The sequence below is a fragment of the Erinaceus europaeus genome, chromosome 1 (assembly GCF_950295315.1).
Source record: "Erinaceus europaeus chromosome 1, mEriEur2.1, whole genome shotgun sequence".
NCBI lineage: Eukaryota > Metazoa > Chordata > Mammalia > Eulipotyphla > Erinaceidae > Erinaceus > Erinaceus europaeus.
In genome coordinates, this window is record NC_080162.1 from 156,359,713 (window position 1) to 156,379,364 (window position 19,652).

Here is a 19,652-nt window from a genome sequence, read left to right on the forward strand (position 1 = left end):
TTGGCTACTAGCTTGGTGAATATGGCCCTGGGAACACACAGGAAATAATGGAAATTCCTAAACAGCACTGGGACATCCTGACATCATGCATTTTATTGTTTTTCCCCCAATTCACACACATACACACATTCACATTAAATTCTGTTGACATCACTAAGCAGACATGCTTCTGTATGTTGCATGGTAAATTTCACTCCACATCCCTAAAGAAACAGCATTCTCTTTATTATGAAGTCCAGGGAATAGAGCAGAATCCTATTATCAGCTTATTTCCCTTCTCATATTTGTCTCAGAATCATTCTTTAAAAAATAATACAGAAATCATACTTGACATAATCCACATATAGAAAAACTCAAGATATGAAAAATAAGTATTTATCTCTTCCTAGAGACTGATTTATTTTACCTGAGACTAGACTAAATTGGGAATTAGGACTATACATGTATATGTCTGTATACAATAAATACAAAGTCATAGTACGAAATCCTGTCATTCAAATATCAAAACTTCTTATAACTGTCATTTTGTTATTATCTGAACAGTTTTTAAATCATAAAGTTTTATGTTTAACTGGCATGGTAATCAAACTGGAGATCAGCAAGCTCATGCCATAAAATCATGATAGAAAGAGATGCTGCTGCTTCTTTCAGGAGGCAGGTACCACACAGGGTGGGATTTTTTTTTTTTTTTTTTTTGCTTTTACCACTCCTTGCTTTCTCCTTACACTGGATTGACTCCATCCCTCAACTTAACAGTTAGTATCTGCACTACTTTTGGCATACCTAGGTACCTGAATGTACAGTGACCACTGTGCAAAGTAAATAAACCTGTGGTGTGTTCCCAAACCTCCTACATCTTATTTGCTTCCCTTTTTGGCAAGGCAAGAATGTGCTTTTCATGAGAAAGACTGGATCCCAGAAGAACCAACTGGTACAAGGAGCTTGTAGGAAAGGAAAGACCTTCCCAAGAGACCCTAGATTTCTAATTTTCAAAGTCTCTGTTAGCTTCTTTCAAAAACAGATGATAGTGCACATGATGCAAAGTGCAAGGACTGGCGAAAGGATCCCAGTTCAAGCCGTCAGCTCCCCACCTGCAGGGGGGTCGCTTCACAGGTAGTGAAGCAGGTCTACAGATGTCTGTCTTTCTCTCCCACTCTCTGTCTTCCCCTCCTCTCTCTATTTCCCTCTGTCCTATCCAACAACAATGACATCATCAACAACAATAATAACCACAGCAACAATAATAACCACAGCAACAATATTAACCACAGCAATGATAAAACAACAAGGTCAACAAAAGGGGGAAAAACAGCCTCAAGGGGCAGGCACTGAGCCCCAGCAATAACCCTGAAGGCAAAAAAAAACAACCAAAAAAACAGGTGATAGCAGAACCTGTTAGAGCAGTGATATAAAACTATATCCTAATGAATTTCAGCACAATAAAGGAATAGAGTATCTCGGCTTCTAATGTTGCAGATTTATCCACAGATGACAGGTCAAGGAAGAGACCCTGTAGACTTGCTCAAAGTGTGTGTGTGTGTGTGTGTGTGTTCAGTGGAGAGGGGTTATATAAGCCCTTGTTGACTCTAAATAACTGACTTCTGCCAGTCTGGAATTTGACCACAGGCAGTACTTTCTCTCTTCCATTTCCTTCTATAATATGTTCAGGGATATGCATGCATTTTCCATATTCTGTGTCCCTTCTTTGCCCACCCACTGTATCCTAATTGGACTGCACACATACTAAGGACTCGGGATAAATGTTCTGAGTTCACTATTCCAATGAGCTTAATTATGTCAACTCAATGTAAATTTTCTGCATTGGTAAAACTACTTGGTTCTGTTCTTCCCCGGCCCCCACTCCCAGCCTATAGCTGCACGAAATCTTTGAAATCTGGTGTCCTCACCTCAGCAAAAATTCCTAAGCCAACTTTCCATGGGGTCCCTCCACTTGCAGGACAGAAACAGTCCATCTCCTCTGAGTCCCAGCAGCTGGCCTCTGGGTGGGGACTTGCCTTTGCTGCTCTCATTTTTTACCACAGTCTCCTGGCGCCAAGTGTGTCTGCAGAGTCTGAGCAGAGCACCTGTGCTGTGTGACTCACGCCCTCAGCATGCCGCTCTGCCTCTCCTGACAGCAGAGCGGACCTCACACACGCCAGCGTGTGACTGCTTCCCGCGCAGCCCTGGGGAATGACACACCTCAGACACCACCCTCCACCCCATCTGCTTGTCTCAACCCGGGTAGTAACATGTCCTCACTCTGAATTGTGTCATGTACAGTGACCCCCAGGATGCTTGGTGGGGGAGTCGGCTCAGTTACGCATCTGTACTCCAGAGGCCAGGTTTTTGTTTTCAAGTAGAGTGGATCTCTGCTTCCCTTTCCAAGCATTATTTTAATACATGCTTTGGTCGATTGCCTTGTATTATAATGACATTGAAGTAAATGCTGAAATAGTTTCTAACATTTCGATATTGTGAATTAACATTGTGTGGAGTGAGAGAAGGAACTGAAAGCACTGGCAATTTGTGTTTTTTCTCAACAAGATTATAGCACCAACAAAACATACTTTTTGCAGGAAATGAAGGTAGGAAGGGTAAGGAAACTCTTGATTTGATAAACTAGCCTTTCTCTTCCAAAATAGCCAACCTCAGAAAACTTAAGTATAAATACATAGTGTATAGTTTGAGGGAAAAATCAAATGCATATTCATATGTCTTTGTCACAAGTACTGCTTCTTTGGACATCTATTTTTTTTTTTCTGTTTAACCTTGTGGTTTTGGGAAGAAATGAAAAGAATCATTAAAATTACATCAGAAAGTCTGGGACACACACACACACACACACATACACACACACACACACACACACACACTCACACTTGTTTTCTTATCCAAGGATTAAGAAGTTATGCAGCCTGACAATGCATTTTCCTCCTGCAAGTCTTGACTTCACCATTATTTTCTTTTTCAGTTTTTTTCCCCTCCCAGCACCTGCTAGAAGCAAAGATAGGGTGGCCAGTCTGTTCTTTGCTTAATCTTTAAGTCAAAGACAGGATGGAGAATGTGGAATGGACACAAATGCATAAAGATGCCAATGAACTTTTCCTCTTCAAATAAGCCACTTGCAGTAACTTTAGATTTAATGCCTCATATAAAATCAAATTATTGTTTCTGGTTACTAGAGTGACCCCTTGACACTTTAATTAAGCAATATGCATAACGGTTTCCTCTTTAAAAAGTCACAATCCATAAAATAGGCAGCTATTTAGATAAATTTTGATGACTTAAAAAAAAAAGAATTTGCCATCTAAAAAGCAGATAAATATTGCAAATGAGATCATTGTCTCCAGAGGCCCAATCTGATAAGGACAATTTTTTTTTTCAAACTATTTCAACAAACTTATTTCCATACTAAAAAGGAGCATGGCATAAAATATATAGATTAAAAGAAAAAAAAACCACACGGTCAAATCTATTTGTGAGAGAAATTTCTGAGATTCCTAATAATTAGGGCCTTGATTGCCCTCATCCACCTGCCAGTACCAGACCCCTTTCCTTTTTCTCTTTGTAGTTCATAAAGGTATCCCTGTCCTTCCCATAATCAGAGGCTACAAAGCATTTCTTTCAAGACACCATAGCTAATATGGTGACACGATTACTTAATTTTCAGGAGGAAGCACCGCCTCTGGCTTTGGATGCCTTAAATGAGGGAACCATGCTCATTCCCAGCATTCTGGAGGCTTGCACAGCAAGTGGCCCTGGCAGCTCCAGGAAAGCCCCCACCCCGGGCAGGCTGGGTGGGGGTGGGCTCCTCACTCACGGGGGAGGGGGGGCATTTGTCTTCCTGCTTCCACCTTACTTGTTCAAAAGCCTAGAGTTAACTGTTTGGGTCCAGGACCATTAGGAGGAGGAGGGGGGAGGAGGAGGAAGAGGAGCATGGGAATAGGAAGAGAGAAAAAGACCTCTTCCAGTCCCCTTTCCAAATCTAGGTTCTCATTAACGCCAGAGACGGAGGGGTGGGGGCAAGGGCGGGGGCTGGTCCTTCCTCCAGCAGCATTCACAGAGCCCCACATCTGGAAGCCAGGCCCTTTGGGAGGGAAATCGCAATCCCCAGAAGGAATTTAGCTCTCCGAAAGCACGAACCCCTGGCAAAGCTCAAGAAAGGAAAAGAAAATATAAATAAATAAATAAATAAATAAATCATCTTTTGAAAATACTTAAGCATTTTTCTACACCCTACCCCCACCCCCAAAGCCATCCCAAAGAACAGCCCCCTTTTGAATCAGAATAACTTAGTCTGACAACAGATTCTTCCTCTGTTCACAGCTGTCCCAGAGGGAGGAGCTGAAACCTGAACCTCTCCGCTCTGATTGGCGCCTGCTTGCAAAAGAGAGGAAAAAACCCCTCCCAGCCCAAACGGGCTCAGTTGGTAAAGGCGCCCGGCGACTTCAGAGGCGCCGGCCGGTCCGCCCGCCCGCAGCACCTGAGCGCGGCCCCTGCCCGAGCCCCGCCGGCCGCGATGCTCTAGGGACCGGCCGGTCCTTCCGCCCGCCCGCCGGACCGTTATCCGCGCCAGTCGCCCCGCACAGCCGCCTGCAAGATGCCGCGCTCCTTCCTGGTCAAGAAACATTTCAACGCCTCCAAAAAGCCCAACTACAGCGAACTGGACACACACACAGGTAAGAAGGGAAAAAAGAAAACGTGATGCAAATGATTTATTTTCTCTCTAGAGTTACCAAAGTAAAAAATGTATATCACAATTCAGAGACTCTTCCTCAAGAACCGAAGACCAATCAAGCTGTGGAGAGTTGGGAGTCCTTTGGTCCTGGACTCTGAGTTTTAATTCAAACTTTCTCAAGGCTCAACTGGCAAGGGAAAAATTCATTTGGCTCTGGCTGCTGGGTGGTTTTCACAAGCTCCTGTGTGCTTGTGTAAATGTGTGGCAGATGAGAAACACAGGACTTGAGTGTGGAATTGTTGCTTTATTGGTGCAAGGTTTCCTTGTCTTTTAGAAAGCAGCTTTGTATATTTGTATTTTTCTTAGGCAAGTCTATCATATCCATAAAATGGAAAACAAACATTTAGAAAATATTTTTAAATGTATTTTAATGAGGTATAGGGAGAAAGATACTCCTCAGCTCTGTCTTTTGGTGGTGCTGGAGAATGAACCTGGGACCTCAGGATCTCAGGGATGGAAGTCTTCTTTGCATAACCATTATGCTATATCCCCAGCTCCAGAAACAACTTTTTCTCTGTCCTTAGAAAAGAATGAAATTTCTAGGCTCTTCCTCCTCCAGGGGGACCCAAAAGGCTGGACTGCACCCCTGGCTGCAGAGTGTGGTTCCTGTCACATTGTGAAGACAGGAGACATAGGAGCATTAAAGCTAATGACTACATAGCCTTCAAAGTGGAAATCAAATTTCTTACCAGTGCCTGTGTCTGTTTCAGTGATGAGTCCATTTTCTTCTTAGCAAAAAGGCCCCCTTCTGCATTGCCAAAAAGCTTCTTGGTGTCTGTTGAAGGTTCTTTTTACCCTAATCTCCTTTCCTTTTCTCTCCCCTAGTGATTATTGCCCCATATCTCTATGAGAGTTACCCCATGCCTGTCATACCACAGCCAGAGATCCTCAGCTCAGGAGCATACAGCCCTATTACTGTGTGGACTACCACGGCGCCATTCCATGCCCCACTACCCAGTGGCCTCTCTTCTCTTTCTGGATACCCCTCATCTTTGGGTCGAGTGAGTCCCCCTCCTTCATCTGACACCTCCTCCAAGGACCACAGTGGCTCTGAAAGCCCCATTAGCGATGAAGAAGAAAGACTACAGTCCAAGCTTTCTGACCCCCATGCGATTGAAGCTGAAAAGTTTCAGTGCAATTTATGCAATAAGACCTATTCCACTTTTTCCGGACTGGCCAAACATAAGCAACTACATTGTGACGCCCAGTCTCGGAAATCTTTCAGCTGTAAATACTGTGACAAGGAATACGTGAGCCTGGGTGCCCTTAAGATGCACATTCGGACCCACACCTTACCCTGTGTCTGCAAGATCTGTGGCAAGGCATTTTCCAGACCCTGGCTACTACAAGGACACATTCGAACTCACACTGGTAAGAAAGAGGGATATATATATATATATTCAGGAATTTTGCTCTGCTAGAAAGAAACGCTGAACTGGCTGTTGGATTTGCTCCAGTAGTGACCTAGAACTTTTTATGGTGAATGGTCATTGATAACTACTTTCTGACTATTCAAAAAGGAAAAAAAAAAGACATGAAACTATGGAGTGCTCCCTTTCTTGTTAACAACCTCTGCCTATGCTCCATAGACCTCAAACAGCATTTAGACTTTGGAAGTAGATTTGAGAGGTTTGGTCTCAAAGATCAGTTAGAAAAGCAGGGAAGATTTAATTGAATGTGTGTTCTGTTAACCTGACCTAGTCACCAACAGGTACAAATATTGCTTTCTTAATCCACTGATTTGTTGGCAGAGAGAGATGACTGAGTTTTCACTTCATTTTCTGTCAGTTATTTTCTTGCTGTGATATCTATCACCCCTACAGTAAGTTGGATATTTGTGACTGATTTTTTTCTACCTGCTGCTGAATGTTCAGTTTCAACAGAAAACCACCCAGCAAAATTTCAAGGCATTTATCTAGCTATAGTCATAATACAGAAGGAGGTAAAAGGGGAAATATTGGGAAATGTTGGGAGGAGTTCAGCATTAACTGCACCTGCTGAAGCAGAAAGTTTTAACAAGTGCAAGTCCTAAAGCAACATGAATTATTTCTGCAGGATTGGCAGCAATAAAGATATTCTGGATGTGATTATTCTTAATGCAATATTCACACTTATATTAAAAGGCCAAATATTAAACTAAATATGGTACTATGGGAAACTTAAATCAAATGTTTATATATATATATATATACTTTTTTTCCTTGAAAAATGTGACTGGTGGTAAGAAAACTTTTAAAAAGTTATCTAACTGTATGTTTTCTCTAAGAAACACTGACTGACTTTCTTTCTCCCTCTATCCCACCTACAGGGGAGAAGCCTTTTTCTTGCCCTCACTGCAACAGAGCATTTGCAGACAGGTCCAATCTGAGGGCTCATCTGCAGACCCACTCTGATGTAAAGAAATACCAGTGCAAAAACTGCTCCAAAACCTTCTCTAGAATGTCTCTTCTGCACAAACATGAGGAATCTGGCTGCTGTGTAGCACACTGAGTGACGCAATCAATGTTTACTCAAACAGATGCATTTCTTCACTCCAACTCCAGAACACAAGTAAAAGTCCAAAGGCATTTTCTCTATTGCTTACCGACCAAATAATATGTATAGGCACACACACACACACACACACACACACACACACACACACACACCTGAAAGACCATGGATTCCATGTGTTTAAAGTTAATCCTTTCCATGTGAAGTTTTAAAATTACTATATATTTACTGACAACAAGATTGAGTGGATAAAAGACAGGAATCTTTCTCTTCAAAGATGAACCAGAAAAGGAAAAAAGTAAGAAAGAAAGAACATTGCATCTTTTCTTATGAAGAAAGAATGCAAAGATTTACATTGCTGCCAAATCATTTCAATTGAAAAGAACAGTATTGCTTTGTAATAGTTTGTAATAGAATTTCTTACAGGAAGAGAGTCTGCCAGACAGTATCTCAGGTGCCTTATAAAGTATTCCAAGTTTACTTCATTCATATCTGATGTCTGGTTGCCATTGTTGAACTAAAGATTTTTTTTTTAATCTGAAATGTTTTAAACTATACTTTTAAGACAGTGGAGGGAAAAGAAACTAGAACAGAACACATGAGAATGTATTAAATTTTTTGTTTGTTTGTTTGTTTTCACTTTGCCAATAAACATTATGTGCCTTGGAGGAGGAGGGAAAAATAGCTTTAAACATTCCTGGTGCACACCTCATGTCTTAATTTTTAATAGTTTTTTTTTTGTGTGTGTGTGTGATTTTCTAAAATTAATTGAAGATAGGAATAAATGCAAGAAAAGATTCTTAAACATCTGGAAATATACAAACTATTTTAAATGCATACATAGGTGCAATCCATAAAACATCCCTTCTAAGTGCCTTTTTTAATTAATTGTATAGTTGGTGAGTCAATGTAAATTTGTGTCTATTTTTATATGACTGAATGAGTTTTGTATGAAAGTGAGATGTCTATAGCTGACGTCTATAAGCAACCTGAAAACTTGTGAAATCTGTCTTTTTTTAAAAAAAACATTTTATAAGACCTTTTTTTACAATAAACATTTTTGATTTAAAATCTACTGTCTGTATACTATTTCCAGAAAATATACTTCACAATTAGTAGCAAAGTGCTACACAGAGAATTATTTTTGTTGTCAATAACAGGAAAAGGGAGTAGTGTTGATACTAAGAATTAGCTGTTAGATTACAATAAACTGCCAATAGTTTTCTTTACTCTTAAAATATCACTTCCAAGTTCAGGTGACATCAGGATACTAGCTAGTTAGTTTGTCACTAACAAAAATCAGTTTCTGAGCGCTAAGCATATCTCCGTTAATAGTCAAGAATACTTTGTGAAACTATGGTAACTTTATTATGTTGACTTTTTGAAAGCAATTCAAAGCACTGTGAATAGTGATTATCATATGGGCTACTAGAACAGTTTGAGTTTTTTTTAATATGTGAGAGAAAAATAAAATATGTATGAAATGATCAGGAAAGAAATAGATATTTTGATGATTAATTGCATAGGCTAGAAGATTAAACCATGCTAAGTTGGCCAAAAGTAGAGGTTTCTCTTTAACTGTTTTGAACAAGTCCTTCACCAAGTCTAATATGGACTTGATAAAGCATAGCATTACCAGCCACTCCACATTTATGAACCTTTACCAAATGCAAGTCTGCTAACTCATATCTAAAAAAGCCTGCTTTCATAAACATGGAAAATTATCAAGCCCTGTTTTGAATCCTAAGTTGAGTCCATTATGAAGGTTGTTTCTGCTACTGCTAATCAACTTCTCTCTAGTATGCTTAGAACTCAAACAATTATGTTTTTCCTTATACTGTCCTTGTGATATAAAAACTAGAGCTGGTATCTCAAAGATAATAGTTGCAGGTTATTAGCAAGTGTTTAAAACTATCAGTGTTATCTTCCTTAATGTTCACATGCATTCCACTGCATATTGTATTTAAAATGTTAGCTAACTGCTAGAACACACTTTTGGTATGCCTGAGGCTAGATGGTCCCAGGCTCAATCCCTGACACCACCATAAAACTGAGAAGTACTCTGGAGTACTCTGGAGTACTCAAAACTGAGAAGTACTCTGGAGTCTCGGTCTCTCTGTCTCTCTCTCTCTCTCTCTTTTTCTCCCTCTCATTAGATTAATTAAAATTTTTATTATGTTATATAATATTATTTTATAATATTATGTTATCTAGCTTGTAAAGGGTTGTTCAGTTGTCTATGAAGGATTTTTGATGAAACATTTTACTTTTAACCTTTTGCTATCTCAGGACAGAAGAATATTTAGAGCAGTTATTTCTAAATATCAAAGAAATGACTGGCTACTTTACCAAGCCTTCTACAACTTTACAGTCATATCTTACACATGCTAACTAAAGTCAGTATACGTACAGAAATGACTGGATGATTGCCTCGACACTTCCAGAACAGAAATCATGGAGAAATGTCTTTCAAGGGTAAATGTGAATGACTCAAGCTCTATTGAGGTTATCTAGTTGGCTATCAAAGGAACCACAGTTCACCCAGATGTCCATCTTGCATTTACTTACAGGCAACTTGTCTTAATAGTGTCCAAAACTTAAATATATAATTTCGATTCTTTCCCTCTCCTATTTTTCTTTTAAGAAAGGATGGGGGCAGCTAGGTCTGGATTTGCACATGCATGGTTTCATCATTTCAGGCTAGATTTATTGTTGGGGCCACTGCTCTTATTCAGATGGAGAAACACACTAAGGCAGAGACACCATAGCACTTGAACTTCCTCTGGTATTGTAGCACCTGTTTGTGTAGTGTCAGAATTTAAACCTAGGCTACACATAACACATGGCAAGTGACACATGCGCTAATTGGCTATTCCTGTGGCCAAACAAGTAATTTTCTAAAGGGAAACTCTCTTCATTGACTTTTTTTTTTTTTAGTGAAGCAATATTGATCATATTTTTGCAAGTTAGTCTTACTTTGTCCTCACCATTCTAACCCCATTTATAATTTCAAATGTTTTGCTTTCATTAAAGTAACACAAGGTTGTATTAATAAGGTGCATAGGGTATTGATATTATTTATTTATTTACTTATCTCCAGGGTTATTACTGGGGTTCGGTGTCAGCACTATGTATTCACTGCTCCTGGAGACCATTTTTTTCCCATTTTATTGGACAGGACAGAAAGAAATTGACAGAGGAGGGGAAGATAGAGAGGGGCAGAGAAAGATAAACACCTGCAAATCTGCTTCACTGCTTGTGAAGCGACCCACCTGCACAGGGAGGTGGGGGGTCCTTTACTTTCTGCGCTTAACCCAGTGTGCTACCACCCATATTCTCATATTCTCTTTATTTTTAAAGTGTGATTTCATTTCATGAAACAAAAAGTGGAGGCCAGAATACCACTTTAGTAAATCAAGTGCTAGGGAATGAATCTGGAATTATAGGCATGCAAATACTGTGCTCTACAGGCTGGGCCATTTTCCAGACCGCAAGATTTTCTATTATGATGGCTCAATCACTTCTTAACTTTCAGCATTTTTACTGAGTTCTTTGAATAAATATCTGATATCATGAAATTCATATGCCAATTACTCTGAAATATTTAAGTCTTTTTTTTGGGGGGGACATAGGGAGACTTTATATTGTTTGCATGATAGTTTTTATCTTGCTACATCACAATTGCTATTGACTACTTTCTTTTGCCACTGGACAGATAATTCTTAAAACTTAGAACTTTAGTACCCAGCACATAATCTGGAACATAGACATCAACAAATGTTTGTTGAGTAAGTAAATAGATAAACATAATAGAAAATGATTTTCAAAAGAAGAGCTTTCAAATCTACAATGGATTCATGTCTGCTACTGAGTCTTAATACTTTTTGAATTTGTTCATGCAAATTTACTCTCCAATCAAGTTTAGGGTAGCTAGTGACCTGACCTAGTGATGAGAGCCCATCTCTTGCCCCTAATAAACCAAATCCTCAAAAAGGTGAAGGAGACCCCAGACAGAGGGCCTACAGATCAGATTTGATATATATTTTGAAGGCCTAAGTTTTGTATCTGAATTTTAATAATAGGCACACTTGCTAAGTAGCATTCTCAGCGTCCTTAATTTGTTTCAAATAACAGAATTGAGCATGATATCGTAATAAAAGCACCAACTTTTATTTTTTATATAAATATTTTATTTATGAGAAAGATAGGGGAGAAAGAGAGAGGAAGAGACAGAGAGAGAGAGTGGGAGAGAGAGAAGAGAGAGAGAGAGAGAGAGAGAGAGAGAGAGAGAACCAGACATCATTCTGGTACATGTGCTGCCAGAGATTGAACTCAGGACCTCATGCTTGAGAGTCTAGTGCTTTAGCCACTGCGCCACCCCGTGTACCATAGGACCAACTTTTCAGTCCAGCATGTGTGTTCATTGAATCACTGCCTCTTAGCCTGTTGGCTGTATGTTTTTCTTTAAGCAGCTTGAGTGTCTTTACATCCTAAAGTACAAAGCCTTGGAGCAGATGCTCAGCATCCCAGCTAGATATTCAATAAGAAGTCATGTAGACCATAGTAGCAAGGACTTAGTGTCATTGTCACATGTTTAATATATACCTACTAAAATTACAGACAAATGGTATCTTCAGTGATGTCACTGTCACTATAGAGGTGGTATCTTGTGAATAAGGATGTTCAATTCACAGGGTTTGAGTAACAGAGTTAAGGTGGCCAAGATGGTAACTGACAATATGGAAATCCAAACCCAGACTCTCCAGGCTCCAGAAACTCTTTTTCCATTCTGCCATGGAATGAAAAGACAGCACAGCTCCACTTAACACAGTGATTTATACTTTGCAGACCCTCAGCAAAGACTTGTTGAAAAGAATGATGATATTGTGCCCTCAAATTAGATATTTTAAGGGTGTATTTGAGAGCTATCATAGCTCAGAAACTCTACTATAACATCCAATAATCTTCAGAGACTTGTCCCAGGTCTTTCTGGAAGACCTGATGGCTTCACTCTCTCTGCCCTGGCCCTCCCTGTCACAACAGGCTCTCCCACAGCTCTCCTCAGTCCCCCTGGTGCATGTGAGCCCATTTCCTCTGGGCCGCTCTGAGATGAAAAGCAGCTGGTCTCCATCCTCTGTACATTAACACTTCATCTTCTGAAGGCCACTGCTACTCCCTCGCACACCCACACTCCTCACCAGAGCTTTTATCTTCTCAGACTAAAAAGTCTTCCAAGCTAAACAGTCATCTCTTTCACCACTAAAATGTGCACACTCTGTTGTAATGAGGCAGTTATAATTTTGAAAAGTCTCTGGCTTCCCTGGCTGAGATCCACATTCAAGAAACTGTCCCTCCTTCAGATATAGGAAACATTCCATGTCGTGTGGATTGAGATAGAATAGTCAGTTACCCTAGGAAACTGATTCTCAAATAAACTGACATTTTAGTTTTAATTTTTATTCATTGAAACAGAAAGGTGCAGGGAAAGAGAGTGAAAGAGTCTACCACACCAAAAGCTCCTGCAGTGCAGTGGGGCTGGGCTTTGCACACATGGCAAAACAGTACAGTATCCAAATGACATATTTTGCTGGCCCATAAACTGAATTTTCTACCACATTTGTCTTCTCTCTGAAGGAAAATAAAGAGCAGAAGCATCTCCCTTTACCTAAGAGGCACAGGCACAAGAGAGAAGAAATCCCTTGTTAGGATTTCAGTAGGAAGGGTATAATCTAGGACACAGGACTAAGATCTGTGACTAAAGTTAGAGCTAGCTCCTCAGCCCTCCAGGAAGTAATAATTACTCTGTGGAAAGCATGCATGTAAGAAAGCAAGAAGCATGGCAACTTTTCCGTTGTGGCACTTAGCCAGACCCCCAAACAATGAGAGATTAGCAGAGGAAACAGCAGCATATCCCTGTCTGCAAACTCCAAAGGGGTTGGGCAGGTATTTATAGCAGAGAGTGGGAGAGAGGCTGTGAGTAACAGGCTGGGCACAGGGATGCAGGTTGGACATGAGGTTATTTAATTAAGCCCGTGGGCTTAGAACAGCCAATTTAACCCATTTGACCAGGTTTTTGAAAATGCATAGAGATAGCTGTCAGGCCCTTTGATTAATAGCTGAACAGTGCTCATAAAAATGGTCAGGATGATAGACCTGCCATCACCTTTTTCAGTGGCTAAGATTCTAGAGAAAGATGGATAAGTCTGTCCCCATGTTTATTTGTTTTTTATTTTTAATATTTAATTTATTTTTGGATATATACAGAGGAATTCAAATTGAAAAGGGTAGGGTAGATAGAGAGGGAGAGAAAAAGAGAGTCACCTGCAACACTGCTTCACCAATCCTGAAGCTTTTTTCCTGCAGGTAAGGAACAGTGCCCCAAAATCCAGTCATCGCACATAGTAACATGTGTTCTCCACTGGGTGCACTACTGCCCAGCTCCTGTGTTTAATGCAAGTATGCTCTACTTACTTCTAGGTCAGGTAAGGAGCGTCAGTTAATTTATCCCTTCTGTCATACAATTAGGAAAGAGCATGCCTCCAAGGCTTGAAAAGGGAAGCTTCAGATGGAATCAAATAGTGACAAGTTCACGTACCAAAGACAATGATAATTATTTTGCTTATGAATTTTGTCTTTTTCCTTTGTGGTCATCAGAAGTAGAGAGGTTTAAATATTTCCTGTATTGGATGTTAATACTTGTATTGACAATAGAAGGGGTTTTCAAAAAATACCTCACTCAGAGGGTCAGGAGGTGGTGCACTTAGTTGAGTGCACATGTTACAATGTGCAAGGACCCAGGTTCAAGCCCCAGGTCCCCACCTACAGGGGGAAAGCTTTACAAGTGGCAAAACAGGGCTGTAGGTGTCTCTCTCCCTCTCTATCTCCTCCTACCCTCTCTATATCTGGCAATCTCTATCCAATAGATAAAGATAATAAAAAAACATTTTTAAAAAATCCATCAGTTACAGACTCTTGAGTCCAGTTACTGTCCCGTGCATGGAAAAATCTGACCATATACAGAAACATTTTGGGGTCTTGCTGATAGCCTCATTTGGTGGATCTACATTTCCAACCAAGTTCTACCTAGATGACATCCATGTAGCTTGTACAATAATCTTTGGACCCTATTCCATGGAGGCAATCTCTTAAACCCAAAGCTCAGTTTCCAGAGCCCCATGCCACCTCTCCATCCCTATTTGAGGTCCTGAGATAATGCAAACCTAGAAAAGGGGATTTACAACATCACAGCACTGAGCCAAATTCACCAACTAGGGGCAAAAATTAGTAGAGGTGTGAACCACATAGATTTCCACCCTAACCAGCTTTCTCTTCTCCCAACCCCTCTCTCCTTGACAAATAATCCAGATCCAAGATCCCTGAAGTTCAGAATGTTATATCATTTCCTCTTATTTTCCAAATATGAGTTTTGCTCCAAACTCAAAAAGATAATCTTACTTTGAAGAGACTGACTGTCAGGTGGGGCTACTAACTTCTGGTCAGCCCTCAGACCCTGGTGATGCCTGCTGTTGGGTGTGTAGATTCCTACAACTGGTATCTTTCAGGAATGTCTGTGGCCACTCTGATAAGCAAGCAGATTGACTTTGAGGGTATTATTATCTTTGCACAAAATTTCACATTCTCCAATGTGTAAGCTATTTAATGTGTTTTTCCTCTAGTTCACTGGTTACTTTTCTCCATGTGATTGTAAGTATCTGTGTGTTCAATTGCAGATAGGCTTTCTGGGGGGTGGGGGTAGGGGTTGAATTCTCTAAATTTGTGACAGTTCAATTATCTCTTCCTTTACTTTTGAAAGGTTTAAGTTTATAACATCTAAACCTAGCCAAAATTTAAAGTAAAGAATAACAGTCAAATTGGGTATGTGATTTTACTTCATGCATGTATTACATAACAAAAATATGAATACACAATTATTCTGTTTCTGTGTAACAAAACACTGATGTGTTTCTTACAGTGCGATTCAAATTGGTGACAAAATCATAACATTCACAATGTAATCATATTGTACTCTATTATTTTAATGAGTAAACTTAATTTAAAAGTATGTTTATGGGGACCAGTGGTGGCACACTGGTTAAGTGCATGTAGTACAAAGCCCTAAGACCTGCGCAAGGATCCGGGTTCAAGTCCCTGGCTCCCCATCTGCAGGGGATTTGTTCCACAAATGGTGAAGCAGGTCTACAGGTGTATCTATACTTCTCAATCTCCCTTTCCCCTCTCACTTTCTCTCTTTCTCTATCCAATAATAAGTAAATAAAATTTACAAAAGCATTTTTGTTAAAACAAAATGAAATGGAAATCACCACATTGCTAAATTTGTGCAACCTAAATGAAATAAATTTTGCATTATAACTCATCAGGGAATAACAATGTGGAAATTTAGCAGAAATTAAAGAAATAAATATGAAAGTATTTAAGGTGGTTGAGACCAATGTCTGCCAAAATGACATCAATCATCAACTCAGTATCATGTGTTAGCATCATATCCATATGGAGTTCCTATTCATAATAAGATGGTCATCTATGTGGTCTAGTTAGAACATTCTTGCTTAATCTGGCACTTAATAAGGACATGGTACCCACCTCTATGGGTCTTCCTCTGCCAAGAGAGCAGGGCAGAGCTCATGTATCTGGTCTAAAAGTAGATGTTGTAAGGGCACCTGTTGTATTTTTGCCCATGAACTGTATGTGTCTGCCCTTCCTCACAATGTTCAGTTCATCCTTGGGGCTTTGCTCTTAGTTGCTGGTCATAAATGAAAGTTATACATGCTTGTGAAAATAGACACTCTTCCAACACCAACTTACCACTCAATTCTCTCCCCTGAAGCACTGGTGATTTCTCTTCCCTAACACATGCAGAAACAGTAATGATTATGTCCTGCATCCATGGCACTTAAACTTCAGAAAATTTCAGTCAGCTGGGGGGTTTATTAAAGTGAAGGTAGCTGGGTCCTCTCACAAGTGTTGCTGAATGAGAGTTGTACAGTGGACCTAAAAGCTTGCATTTATAAGACTCTTAGAGAGGACTGGTTCCTATGGTCTTGGGCCCATGCTTTGAGAGAAACTAAGCTTTCTGGATGGGGAAATGAGGCAAGGAGCAAAGGCCCAGCTAAACCAGTGAATGACATGAGTGCTAGATGGTGCTGGTTGTACACAAGTTTGTAATCCCTTCTCATCTCATTGTTATTTAGTACATTTCACTATCAAACCGACCGGGTCACTCTCTGTATTAGGCACTCATAACTATCCACTGGACATGACTTGTGAATGAAAGAATAAAGAAAGGAAAAAAAGGACAATATTTTTCTTTAATGATTTCAAATATTTTACAAATCTCTATTTAAAATATTGGATTCTTATAAAAAGGAAATAATGACAAAACCATAGGATAAGAGCAGTAAAACTTCACACAATTCTCACCACCAGAACTCTGTATCCCATCCCCATCATTGTTGGATAGGACAGAGAGAAATGGAGAAAGGAGGGGAAGACAGAGAGGGGGAGAGAAAGACAGCTGCAGACCTGCTTCAAGGACTGACGTGACTCCCCTGCAGGTGGGGAGTCAGGGCTTGAACCGGGATCCTTAGGCTGTAGTGTTTCCTTTTCATAAATATATATATATATAATAGTCAACCCATATCTGTGATTTTTCCAATGGAAGGAATAGGGACACAGAACTCTCATGGTAGGAAAGGTGTGTAATAATACCCTGTTATCTCATAATTTTATAAATCAATATTAAATCACTAACAAAAAGGAAAGGAGATAGTAAAAAATATATATATTGGATTTTTGGAAAAGTCATGACACATTTTTGGATAGAAAAACATGTGATGATTTTTCTGACAACCCAATAGCTTATAACACAGGGGTTTTGAAAGAACACAAGATGAAGCTGGAAACGAATCACTATAAAATGTGAAAGGACAGCTGCCCACAAGACAGTGTGTTAGATAAAGCATAAATCTCTCAAGCATGAGGTTCTAGTCCTCTCCTTGGCATTGCATGTGTCAGAGTGATTCATATTCTCTCTCTCTCGTAAATAAATAAATATTTTAGGAATTGGGCAGTAGTGCAACAGGTTAAGTGTATGTGGCACGAAGCACAAAGACCAGAATAAGGATCCTGGTTCGAGCCCCCGGTTTCCCACCTGCAGGGGACTCACTTCACAATCAGTGAAGCAGGTCTGCAGGTGTCTTTCTCTCCCATTCTCTGTCTTCCCCTTTTCTCTCCATTTCTCTCTGTCCTATCTAACAACGACAACATCAATAACAACAATAATAACTACAAAAATAATAAAAAACAACAAGGGCAACAAAAGGGGAAAAAAATGGTCTCCAGGATTAGTGAATTTGTGGTGCAGGAACCAAGCCCCAGCAATAACACTGGAGGCAAAAAAATAAATAAATAAATAAATAAATAAATAAATAAATAAATATTTTGAAATCAGTGAAGTGGTAGGTGCTTATCTGCATTTTGAAAGAATGTTTTTTATCGAATGATAGAGGGAAAAACAAGAACCTCCACACTTACAATACTTTCCTTTTCCCTTTTTGCTTTGCCACCAGCACCAGGGTTATCACAGAAATTTGGTGCCTGCACAGTGAATCCACCACCACCACCACCATCACCCATTTTCTTCTTTCTTTAATAGGACAGAGATAAATTGAAAGGGGTAAGTAAAAGGAAAGAAAAAAAAAAGATACCTACAGGTAGAGTCTGAGAGATTGAATCCCAGATCCATGCGCATGGCAAAACTTGTGCTCAACATACTGCCTGGCCACCACAGCTTTTTAAATATATAAAACCAGAACCTAATGTAATTGTATTATTATTATGTTAATATTTGTTTATTTTCCCTTTTGTTACCCTTGTTGCTTTTATTGTTGTTGTAGTTATTATTGTTGTTATTGATGTCGTCGTTGTTAGATAGGATAGAGAAAAATGGAGAGAGGAGGGGAAGAAAGAGAGGAGGAAAGAAAGACAGACACCTGCAGACCTGCTTCACCACCTATGAAGCAACTTGCCTGCAGGTGGGGAGCCGGGGGCTTGAACTGGGATCCTTATGCTGGTCCTTGAGTTTTGCACCACTTGCACTTAACCCACTGCGCTACTGCATGACTCCCACCCTAATGTAATTTAAAGACATATATAAGCTTTTTAAATTTATCTTCTTGATTCCCTAAGCTAAACTGAATGAATTTACCTAAATGAGTGAATTTAATTGTGTTTTTGCTAGTTAATTAATCTGGATCCACTACAGATTTCCCTCCATGAACTCAACCAGACAAATCCCTCTTGGATTCTGTGTTTTCCATCAAAAGATGCAAAAAGATATTTGTGTTACTGTTATTCTGAGATAGTACCAAAAATTACAAGAAATGATGCCTCTAAATGTAGCTCTCAGGTTTCCAAAGTTCAGGAAAATCTGGACAACTTTAGGCTGAGCTATTTGCCAGTCTGTGCTGCTTCTGGTTTCAGCTTCCTCGTTACTGATTTTAAAGGCATTCAATATATCTCTCTCTCTCTCTCTCCTCTCCCTCCTCCTCCTCCTCTTCCTTGTCCTCGTCCTCCTCCTCCTCCTCTCCTTACTCAATCTTCAATAAGAAGGGAACTAAATTTAGATATTTTATTTTATCTTATTTTATTTACTTAGGATAGAGACAGAGAGCAGTTGAGAGGGAAGGAGGAGATACAGAGGAAGAGGAAGAGACACCCATAGCACTGCTTCACCACTCCAGGAGTTTTCTCCTGCAGTTGGAGACCAGAGGATTAAACCTGAGTCCTTGCACATTGTAGCATGTATGCTGTACTTGGTGCCCCACCACCCAACCCCAGGAATTGCATTTTATTTGCTCTAGATGAATTGTTGTTGTCCTTTCTAGTTAATGGTGGACTAGTTTATTTCTTATGTCATTTTTCATAACGAACTAATTGATGCAGTCCTGTACTAATCTGAACTCAGAAATAAGCAAATTAGAGTCTTCAGGCCAAAACCTGCCACCAGGTTTCGTACATCTGTGTCCTCTTACACTTTTTTTTTTTAACCAGAGCTCTGGCTTATGGTGGTGCAAGGGACTGAACCTAAGACTTTGGAGCCTCAGGCAGGAGAGTCTCTTTGCATAAGCATGATACTATCTACCCCTGCCCATACACTTACACTTTTAAATGGCTATAAAATAAACCAAAAATGTAAGGTATCATGACTTGTAAAAAATGTATGAAATTCAAATTTCATCATCTACAAGTAAAGTTTAACCACAATACATACAAAAAAAAATTTTTTTTAAGTTAAAGGAAAGAAAGTTTATGTTCAGTAGTCCAGCGGTAGTGCAGTGGGTTAAGCACACATGGTGTAAAGTGCAAGGTCAGGTGTAAGGATCCCAGTTCTATCCCCCAGCTC

The 19,652-nt window shown here is 39.7% G+C and overlaps 1 protein-coding gene and 1 long non-coding RNA gene across 2 annotated transcripts in view; one reads left to right on the top strand and one right to left on the bottom strand.

The window, feature by feature from the left end:
• LOC132540493 (uncharacterized) overlaps window positions 1–19,652 on the bottom strand; it is a 1,042,170-nt gene that overhangs the window by 74,135 nt on the left and 948,383 nt on the right. The gene's annotated exons all lie outside the window — the stretch shown is intronic.
• SNAI2 (snail family transcriptional repressor 2) lies at window positions 4,417–8,302 on the top strand. Its single transcript, XM_007532998.3, has 3 exons — window positions 4,417–4,679; window positions 5,564–6,109; window positions 7,047–8,302. Exons 1-3 carry the CDS (start codon window positions 4,601–4,603, stop codon window positions 7,226–7,228), a joined length of 807 nt encoding a protein of 268 aa, XP_007533060.1. The 5' UTR covers window positions 4,417–4,600; the 3' UTR covers window positions 7,229–8,302.

What these genes read in the sequence shown, in the direction of transcription:
- SNAI2 (XM_007532998.3), top strand. Translation starts at nt 4,601, where the DNA reads ATGCCGCGCTCCTTCCTGGTCAAGAAACATTTCAACGCCTCCAAAAAG. An exon ending in CGAACTGGACACACACACAG is followed by an intron (nt 4,680 to 5,563) that starts GTAAGAAGGGAA and finishes TCTCTCCCCTAG; the next exon opens with TGATTATTGCCCCATATCTC. An exon ending in ACACATTCGAACTCACACTG is followed by an intron (nt 6,110 to 7,046) that starts GTAAGAAAGAGG and finishes TCCCACCTACAG; the next exon opens with GGGAGAAGCCTTTTTCTTGC.